This window comes from Neofelis nebulosa, chromosome 15, assembly GCF_028018385.1.
Source record: "Neofelis nebulosa isolate mNeoNeb1 chromosome 15, mNeoNeb1.pri, whole genome shotgun sequence".
NCBI classification, from domain to species: Eukaryota; Metazoa; Chordata; class Mammalia; order Carnivora; family Felidae; genus Neofelis; species Neofelis nebulosa.
The window spans coordinates 73806123-73816042 of record NC_080796.1 but is presented as its reverse complement, the minus strand read 5'-3'; the positions used below and the strand labels follow the sequence as shown (position 1 = coordinate 73816042).

General features: G+C 61.1%; 1 protein-coding gene across 6 annotated transcripts in view; it reads right to left on the bottom strand.

The window, feature by feature from the left end:
* Nucleotides 1–3737: 3737 nt before the first annotated feature.
* Nucleotides 3738–9920, bottom strand: part of MEF2D (myocyte enhancer factor 2D) — a 31096-nt gene continuing 24913 nt past the window's right edge. For all 6 annotated transcript variants that reach the window (XM_058701811.1, XM_058701813.1, XM_058701810.1 and 3 more), the window contains 3 exons: nt 8359–8596; nt 7670–7976; nt 3738–7395 (listed from right to left, as the gene is read on the bottom strand). In XM_058701811.1, the coding sequence (XP_058557794.1) occupies nt 7384–7395; nt 7670–7976; nt 8359–8596 (557 nt within the window). In that variant the 3' untranslated portion in view covers nt 3738–7383. The remainder of the gene's footprint in view (nt 7396–7669; nt 7977–8358; nt 8597–9920) is intronic.

Here is a 9920-nt window from a genome sequence, read left to right as displayed (position 1 = left end):
CCTGAGGTTCCCCCATTCTCCTACCACCCCTGACGTACCCCCGCAGCCACCCCTGGGGAGCAGAGCACCTGTACTCACCCATCCCCCCCCTTTGATGCCTCAAAGAATTCATCAGTGAGTTTTCCCTTGTTTGAGATTAGCACAAGGCTAGTGAGTCAAGCAAGGCTTTAGTAAAGACAGGAGACCACAGATAGGAAATACATGTCTGGTTAATCGCACCTACACAACACTGCTACCCTTCGGTGGCTCAGGGCCTCTACATGACTCTTCTCGCCAGGCCCCCCAGCCTTCCTTCATGGTCCTTGGAGCTCCCGTGTCCTGAGGTTGATGTCTTCATGGGTGACCAACACCATGAATGGCTTCCCTCTTCAGAAAAACCTCCCTGCCCACATGGTGATCTCACCCTCCAGGCCTGAACAGCATGACCATCTATCAACAGTGGGCAATGGCTTCCACGTGTACCCGGGACTCGGTTCATCTGAAACAAAACTTCCCTTCTCCAGACACACCTGGGGCTGCAGCCCGACCACCCCGTCAGAATTCCAAGGCTCAGTTTGGGAGCCACTGGCGCTCCTCCGTTTCCTTCCTCCTGTACCTTCACCAGGCGGTTTCCAAGCCCCGTTATTCTCCCTTTTTAATATTTACTAAGGGGCACCTGGCCGGCCCAGTGGAATGTGTGACTCTTGATCTCAGGGTTGCGAGTTCAAGTGCCACTCTGAGTGTAGAGATTTCTTAAAAATAAAATCTTGAAAAATAGTATTTACTAAATTGACCCTCTCTCACTTGTAAAGGACCCCATCTGGGCCTCGGTTCTGCTGTCAGGAGGAGCTTATACAGGCTGGAGCTTTCTGAAATGCAAATCTGACCAAGTCCCTCTTTTACTTAAAACCTTTTGAGGTGGGTGCCTGGGTGGCTCAGTCAGTTGAGCATCCGACTTCAGCTCATTTCATGATCTCACGGCTCGTGAGTTCGAGACCCACGTTGGGCTCTGTGCTGACAGCTCAGAGCCTGGAGCCTGCTTCGGATTCTGGGTCTCCCTCTCTCTCTGCTCCTCTCCTGCTCATGCTCCGTCTCTCTGTGTCTCAAAAATAAATACAACATTAAAAAAAAATTAAACAAAAAAACCCTTTGATGGCCTGACCGGGGCACCTGGGTGGCTCAGTTGGTTAAGCGTCTGGTCTGACTTCGGCTCAGGTCATGATCTCACGGTTCGTGGGTTCGAGCCCCACGTCGGGCTCTGTTGACAGCTGGGAGCCTGGAGGAGTCCACTTTGGATTCTGTGTCTCCCTCTCTCCCTGCCCCTCCCCCACCCTGCCCCTGCTTGTGCTCTCTTTCTCAAAAATAAACATTAAAAAAAAAAAAAACCTTCGATGATCACACATCTCCAGAATAAAGTGCAAATTTTGGCAATCACAGCCCTTCACAGCGAGGCTTCAGCTTTATATGCTGTTCCCTCGACCTGCCCCACGCTCTTCCGGAGCACACCGCTCTCCTTCCCCACCCCACATGCTCTCCCTGCCAGCAGGAATGCCTTCCTTGTACATGTTTGCCCGGGAACTCCGGATGCCTTCAGACCCAGCCCAGACACCTCCAAGGAGACTCTCCTGATCTCTAACTGGCTTGGATTTGGGTGTGCCTCAAGTCTGACCCCACAGCCCACTCACACCCTTCCTATGTGGCATTTAGTACAGACTGCTGAGTCAGGTGGTAAGTGTTGTGTCACTTGGCCCTTGTCCCCACTGAGCTGTGAGTTGCCTGGAGTCGGGATCTCGATGCGTCTGGTCCGTCTCTCCATCTCCGGGGCCTAACAAATGGGCTCACGCGGAGTAGGCGCTCAATACACGCTGGTCGCATTTCAGATGGAAAGATGGCGGGAGCAAAGATACGAACGGTCCGTCAGGGCCCGGAGCGGGCCTCCTGGTCGGCCTGGACTCCAAGGGGTGTGCAGCTGGGACACACCCGGGGACTAAGCCTGAACAAGAGTTTGGGTTGGCTCTTTGAGGGGGCTGGGAGCCAAGCGGTGGGGTTTGGACTTGGCCCCAAAGCCCCCTGCGATGTTAGAGGACCAGAACGGCACAACGGGGGTGGGTGGGGGTGGCCGGGGAAGGGGAGGCAGGGGTTTGAGAAAATAGGCGGCTATGAAATAGGCATCTCCCAGCTGATGAGGCCGCACGACCGCGAGGCGGTGGGACCAGCAGGCAAGCCAGCTGCGGACTGCGAGTTCAGAGACCTTTGTGCCCCGCCACAGGGGGTACCGCGGTCCGTGGGGCTTCGGGGCTGTGCAGGTGTGAGTGGATGCCCCATCAGTCAGGATAGGAGAGGTCACGGTGCAGACACAGCACTAACATCTCTGTGGCCCGACACGCTTATTTCCTAGTCACACAAAGTCCCTGTCCTACTGGACAGCACCGGAGACCCCTTAGCGACCCAGGCCACTCGGATGGCTCCCGCCGCTCCCCCAACAGGGACAGAGCGCTTGGAGCACAAGCGCCAGTGCGATTTCGGGAGCAACGCGGGTCTTGGCCAGAACCAGTCCGATGACCGCGCCTGACTTACGGTGACTGGGAAATACAGTCTTCTACACGTCCAGGAAGGAGAGCAGGGCAGGAGATGCCTGTGGGCTGTAGTGATGCAGGCCACACGGTCTGAGGAACAGAGGAGCCAGGGACAAAGGACAGGGGTTTTGCTCGGGGATCCGGGTGATACTTCAGGGCACCTCGCGGGCGCAGGTGGGTGTCCCCTGGAGCAGTGTCTGCGGAAGCTCGGACACGGTGAGGACAGGGGAGACAGGGACCGCTCGCAAAGGCTGTTGATGGGAGGCCCGGGTTCTCGGTCGCGTGGGCCTCTCCCCGGGGCTGCCGTCGGGCCCACAGCGTGGCATCTGGCTTCCCCAGGGGCAAAGGACGAGACGGAGAGAGAGACGGAAGTCACGACTTGGCCTCGGCAGTCTCAGGCCTTCCCCTCTGCGGCGGTTCGCGGTCATGCACGCCCACCACGAGTCGGGGCGACGGGACGGCTGCGCGAGGGCACGAGGGCCAGGTTGGGGCAGCTGGCGGCCAAGGGGAAGTGGAGTCACATCTGGAGGACAGCGGGCCCTTCCTGCTTGGCTCCTCCTTTTTGTCTGCCGCGGCAGGGGGGCCCAGTGAGGTGCGGCCCGGCCCGCGGTGGCCCCGGGGAGGCAGGGCCGGGACGGATGAAGAACCCGAGGCCCAGAGCGTCAACCATGCGACGTGGACTCCCTCCACCTCCGTCTTCGGAGCTGGGCCTCTGCGGACACTCCGCAGGTGTGGGGGCGGGAATAGGGGTCCCCTGCCCCTGCTGGAGGGCACCAGCTTGGGGGGCCCGTGGGGACGCCTCAGGACCGCAGGGAGAGGCTCCCCGGCACTGTCAGAGAGAGAAGAGGGCAGACACGCCCGTGCACTGTGCCCGCGCACTGTGACCATGGGATCCACGGCAAGTTGTTGCCACAGAAAGGGTTTGCAGTAGTGAAGCCTCCCCCCGGCCACCCCCTTGTTCCTGACCTGGCCTTGGGTGCTCTTATGGGTGTTCCCATGTCCCGAGATCCTTTGGGGGACTTCCTGCGGGACAACCCTCTCCTCCTGGGGCTGCCTCTGCTTTTGACCCCGCACCTGGAGGAAACTGTCACCGGAGAGCACCCCCTCCTGCTGAGGGGACACCCCCCACAGTCACCCTCTCCTCTGCCGGCCGCACCAAAGAAACCAGAACCCAAGCCCGAGTATCAGAAACGTGTATTCTTTTTCTTTTAATAGTAAACCTCTTTACAACAAATATAGTGAAAGAGTTTTCAAACAAAACTCATAAGAATCCCGAGGACTTTGTCTTCTTATTGTGTAGAATACTAAGAAAGCATCACCATACAGCACGAAAAGAAATATTGAAAACAAATCAACAGTCACACACTTGGACGCGCCCTGCCCGGGACCCAGGAGCGGCCCCAGGAGTGTGGGTGATTGTCGGGTTCCGGGGGCGGGGGGCGCCTCCATGCCTCCCCTCCCTCTCCCCCCTTCCCTCTGGGACCTGAATGGGGAAGACAAAGAGAATCCAGATTCTCCACAGAACATTCCAGCCCCCTGCCCCCACACAAACCCCACGCCTTCCACCACCGCTCAGGGGGTGGAGAGAGGCCGCGGAGGAGAGAACCAGAGTTCCCAGGCTGCAGGCCTCTCTCTTCCATGAAAGCCTAGACTCACCCCCACCCCTCCCCGGGAGATTCCAAAGAAGTCAGTTAAAAATATATAGATATAGATATTTCTAGATACACTTTTACAGCATTTCTGTCTCTCCAAACAAATAAATAATCATCAAGAGAAGGTGCTTTACTTCCTTCCTGTCCAAGGTGGGGAGGGCTGGGTCAGGGTCAGGGGTCGGTCTCGCCGTGCCGAGTGCATTGCTGGGCGGGAGGGAAAATGGCGTGCTCCAACGGCATGGGAGGCTCCTCTTGCCCACTGTCCCCGCGAGCTTGGGAAAGCTGGGGAGGGAGGGGCAGTGGGGGACTCCAGTGAGTACTTTGGCAAATGCCCAGTTCTTAGGAGGAAGGAGTAGGTGGAGGCAAATTTGGCTTGTGAGAGGAAGAAATGAAGTCCTCGCTGGAGGTCCGGGTTCCCAGGGACCCATTCATCTGGCCAGCCAGGAGCCCCTACCCCCAAGAGAAAGCCCGGGGTACCGCATCACAGAAATGTCACATAGCCATTCACGGACCAGCCCCCGCCCCCAGAGGGAGAGAAGACAGACAGACACACATCCACACGGGGGAATCGGAAGCCAGGTTTGCCATTACAAGGCAGAGGGCAAAACTGGTGAATATTGCACCGCGAGCCTCAGGGGCTCCCGTCCCCGCCCCGTGTCTGGTGGTGGCCAAGCCCGGCTTCCAAAGGTGGGCAGACTGGCGGCAGGAACAGCCTGAGGAGGGACGGCCAGGCACCCAAGGTTTACTGAGCGCCGATCATTCACCCATTCGGCATCTATTGAGCACTACCTACGGCAGACACGGGGCAGGGCTCTGGGAATGCATGCACAAGGCTACACCCTGAACTGTCTTTCCAGGCCCTGATCAAGTCTCGTCGACTCCTGAAAGTCCCTCTAGGAACCTGCAGGAAGACCGGACGCGCTGTGTGCCCAGCCAGCAGGTGGGGGTTAAACTCTGAGTAAGGAAGAAATCACTGCCCGGGCGAGGAAAATGCTTCCAGAAGGAAGGGGAACATGAGTGTCACCCTGAAGGCAGGGCCGGGGTGGGGGAAGAGTGTACAGCCGGAAAGAGAGCTGTGTGTATGCAAAGGGCCGGGGGCCAGGGGGGCTGCCTGTGCGTGGAGCCCAGGAGAGGTAGGGCCGCAAGGACAAGCAAACGGGGCGACTGTCGGATCCCGCCCCCCCCCCCAACTGCAGTGCAAGCCTGTCAGAGCTCAGGGTAGAACAGGGCCGGGAATGGGGATCGGGGTGGAGGGGCACGTGTGGCACACAGCCACCTGTCTCCCCCCTCTCCCCTCCACTCCCAGGCACATGCACCCCCAGAGATGCCCTCAATCCACACAAATATCCGTGTATATGCCCAGACAGGCTCAGAGACACACAAAGGTACGCCCATGCACACACAAATACCAGATGCCCTCGTGAACACGCTCAGGTGCTCGTGTGGTCACACACACCCCTTGATCTGGTTCCTTCCCTGCGTCAGGTGTCAGAATACTGCAAGCGGCTGGGTCACAGAGGCAGGCACAGTTTCCTGCCACAGACTGGGCCTTGTCTAGTCTACTTTCCCGCTGGGCTGGGATGAAACCCCCAGGGAGCGCTGCACCCCCAGGGCAGAGGAGCGAGGCTTCTGTGAGACATGGGGGCGCCCCCCACCCCAGTCCGCCTGCACACACTACCTCAGGCCAGGCCCCTTAGATGGGGCGGGGGGGGGGGGGGGAGGTGGATCGCAGGCTGGGGGCCTGCCCCCTCCGCTTTGATCTGTGATCCAGCCTGAGGTCTCAGGACCCCGTGCTGAGGCTGCCCCCACTGGGGCGGCAGCAGGGAGGGGTGGGCTGGGGGGGACGGGGGCAAGAACAACAGCAGAAGAATCCCATCTGTACAGTACGGGCCGTTTGAGTCATTATTATTACAATATACTTTGACAAAAATAGAATCTCATTTCATATCAATACAACAACAACAGAAAAAAACAGTTTCCTGGACTGTTACACTGCTAACGTTTTCCAAAGGTTGCTATTTACAATTACAGTAGCCAAGAGGGAAGGCGGGATGCGGCCTGGGGGTGGGGGGACAGGAGGTAGCAGACCAGGAGGACGCCCGGAGCGGGGGTGGCAGGGGCCCGGAGGGGGCCGGGGAGGGAGGGCCCAGGCGGGAAGGAGGGAGGCGGGCCTTCTGCGGACCTCCTCCCCCATCTCCCTTCTCCCACCCTCTCGCCACCCCGGCGTCCCTCCTACGGGGGTGTGGGGACGTGTCCGTGCAAGGAAGAGCGAGCCCCACTCACACCTGCCGCTGGACGCGAGGGTTCCGACCCTGCTGAGCAGCCTCACTGCAGCTTCCCTCCCCTCCCTGCGCTCTGGGGCCGCTTCCTGGGGCTGGTGTCGGCTGAGGGATGGGGCTATTGCACTGTGTGTCTTAGAGAAACCGCTAGGGAAGGAAGGGGGCCCCGATCCGCCCCTCACCCCAGCTCTCTGCCCCCAGCCTCAGATTCCCGGGCGGCCTTCCCAGCCCACAAGCTCGGCCGGCGCTCCCACACCTGGGGGGTGCAGCTCGCTCGAGAATCAGTGAGAGTGTGTCGTGTGTGTGTGTGTGTGGGGGGGGGCATGAAGGGGCTGGGCTTGGATACTCCGCCCCACGTGCCTGTGGCCGCAGGAACAGCCCAGAAGCAGAGACCCCTTCCAGAACCTCTGCCTCACCTCCCCCCCAAAACACAAACCCACCCGTCCAGCCGACTTTGGGGCTCAGTCTATTGTAAGGGGGTTTGCTGTTTGGTAGTTTTTTTGGTTATCTCCCTCTCTCTGGGGGACGGGGCGGGAGGGCTCGGCACCTGTCCTGTCCCAAAGGCCTATCGGGCTCCCCACCCCCTCCTGCAGCATATGTGAACAACGTGCAAAGTGTCCCCCCCCTTCCCGCAAAAACAGCACCCCTTGCCAGTAAAATGGTGGGGGTGCAGAAAGAGGGGACGGGAGCATCCCCTCTCCAAAGCGAGAATCCAAATTAAAAAAAATATAATAATAATAATAATAATATAATAATTATACACAAATGTAACCGTCAACAGGACACGGGGCACAAAAGGAAATGGGGTCGAGCGGGAGGAGCCCGGGGCGGGGAGGGGTGGGCGGTGAGATTGTCAACTCTTCATCAGGGAGGCTGAGAGGAGGGGGGTGGGAATCGTCACTTTAATGTCTGCGAAGAGAGGAGATGGAGAAGGGGTGTGAGGGCCCAGGCTGTGGGGGTCTGCGCCCCCCACTCCCCTCTCCCTGCAGGGCCAGGGCACTGGAGGCAGCCGGCGGACACAGGTGCGGGCCTGGTGCTGGAGGGACAGACGGACGGGCCCGTGGGGGTGGGCAGAGGTGGCGGTGCTGCCCCACGAGGGCGACGCGGGGGCGGGGGGGGGGGGCGGGGAGGGGGCCCCGGGGTGCAGCGGACACTGGCGGGCAGGAGGGTGACGCTACAGTACCCAGGTGTCGAGCCGCATCCTCTTTACAGCAGAGCCGTCGGCCTCGGGCTCGGGGGCCGGGCGCAGCAGGCCCAGCGTGGGCCCGAAGTCCCCCCGGCCGTCGTCCCGGTCCCCGGTCTCGTAGGAGCCACCGGCGGGGCTGCTGAGGCCGTCGCCAGGCTCAGGGCGGGTGGCCGGGAACACAGCTGGAGGGGGCGGCGCAGGGCTGCGCTCACGGCTGGGGGACACCGGCTCTGACTTGATGCTGATGTGCGGGTGGGTGGTGACCGTGAGGGCGGCCCCCACGTGGGGCAGGGGGCTGCCCGGGCTGGGCACCGGGGGGGGGGGGGGGGGCAGAAGCAGAGGAGGTGCGGAACACAGGGTGATGGGGGGGCAAGGGAGGGAGAAGGAGGTGGTGGGGGTGGGGAGGGATGAGCAGACAGAGAGGAGACAAGAGAAGAGGGGCCACGGGAGGGAAAGAAGGAAGAAGCCACATTAGTTCTTTCTGGCCGGTGTCAGCCACGGCCCCTTGGTACTCTGGGCTGGCAGGGGAGGGGCTCCGGCTGGGTCTCCGGGGCCGCTCGGCGTTCAGTGTTCTGTGCTGTCCGCCGGTGACAGGGCCCTTCGAAGGGGCCCCAGCTCCCCCAGAGGACCCCGTCTTCCCGCCCTCGGCTCTGTCCCCAACCCTCCCACGGAGCCCCGGGACTCACATCAGGCTGCTGAGAGACACGGGGACCAGGTGGGGCTGCGCCTGGGGTGGCTGCTGGGGCTGCTGGGGCTGCTGGGGCGGCTGGGGCGGCTGCGGCTGCTGCGGCGGCTGGGGCGGCTGCGGCTGGGGCGGCTGGGGCTGCTGCGGCTGCGGCCAGGCGGTGACGCTGCTGAGCGACAGCCCCCCTGGCGAGCTGAAGGCTGGGAGGGAGGAGAGCTCTGCGCTGGTCAGCTGGTAATCTGCAGGGGCGGGGGAGAAGGGGACAGGTCAGCGGGCACACCCCCGTGCGGCGTCCGTCACCGTGCCGGGCACCGGCACCCAAAGCTGAAGCGAATCGTAACCACCACCAGGGGCTGGGTTTTTAAAATGGCCTTGAAGTCGTTTCTTTTTAACCCACCCGTAAGTATCACTTTCAGAATGTCGACTGGAAAAGAAGAGGAAAACGTCAGGAAGGCCCAATATACGTCTAAGTGTCACCTCTTCCACTGCCAGGACTTCCGGGGCCTTTCCCAGACAGAGGGGCATCGCGGGGACACCCGGGGAATGGCGTTCTGGGGCAGACCACCGTCGCCGCCCTTCCACCCGCGGCCTCGAGACCGCCAACACCAGTCAGGGAGAGGAGGGCGGCGAGGCTCCGCTCGCCTGCCCTGACGGGCCCCCGCGGAACAGGGGGGCGGGGAGGGGAGCCTGCCCTCAGCATAGCCGGCCAAGCCTCCCCTGCTTCTCACTTTCTAAATTCCTGTCTTCGTGAAGAAGCTGCAGCATCTCCATCAGAGACTAAACCAACGCGAGGGGGTTCACAATTTACACGCGCTGGTGCATTTCACGCTGCAGCCTGTTTGGGGTGGTTTAGCAGCGTCCCCCTCGGAGCCCAAGGTGACAACGGCAGTGGCAGCGGAGTCGCACACCGTGGCCCCAGCTCCGCGCAGGGAAGACACCGCCGGGCACAGAGCAAGGGGAAGGGCCAGAGCGACGTGGTCAGACGTCCCGGTGGCCTCCACGGAGGTCCGTGAGCGGGGACAAGTGCCTTGCTCCCTGTTCATGGACCGGACACATGAGAGCCAAACGCACCGCGCGGCGGTTGTGAGGACCGAGCTCTCACACGTGGGGCACACGCAACAGACTCTGGCACTCAGGAAATATTCCAGAATCCACAAACGAGGCAACTGCAGCCTCTCATTTGGGGAGCCTCTATGAGAAGCGTGGGCTTCTCACAGAGAAAGCCAATGGCTGAGCTGAGGCAAGACCCCAGGGCTTCCGATTACCCGTAAATCCCCCCTAGGGATATCCGCTCCACACTTGCCTCTGATCTTCTAACATCAGCCAGCAGCTTCGAGACGGCTGCTTAAAAACCAGAGCCAGGGCAGGAGGAGCCCCTAGGACCAGCTCCTTGCCACAGTCATCTTACAGAAAGGAAGCCCAGCCTAGAAAGGCGCACTGCGTCGTCGCCCGCCGCCCTGGGCGGGAGGAACACGGCCCACAGGCCCACTCGATCTGCTCCCGGAGCAAACAGAGCCAGACCTCCGCAGCCAGGGTCAACAAGGGGCCAGGCCTGTCCCTTAC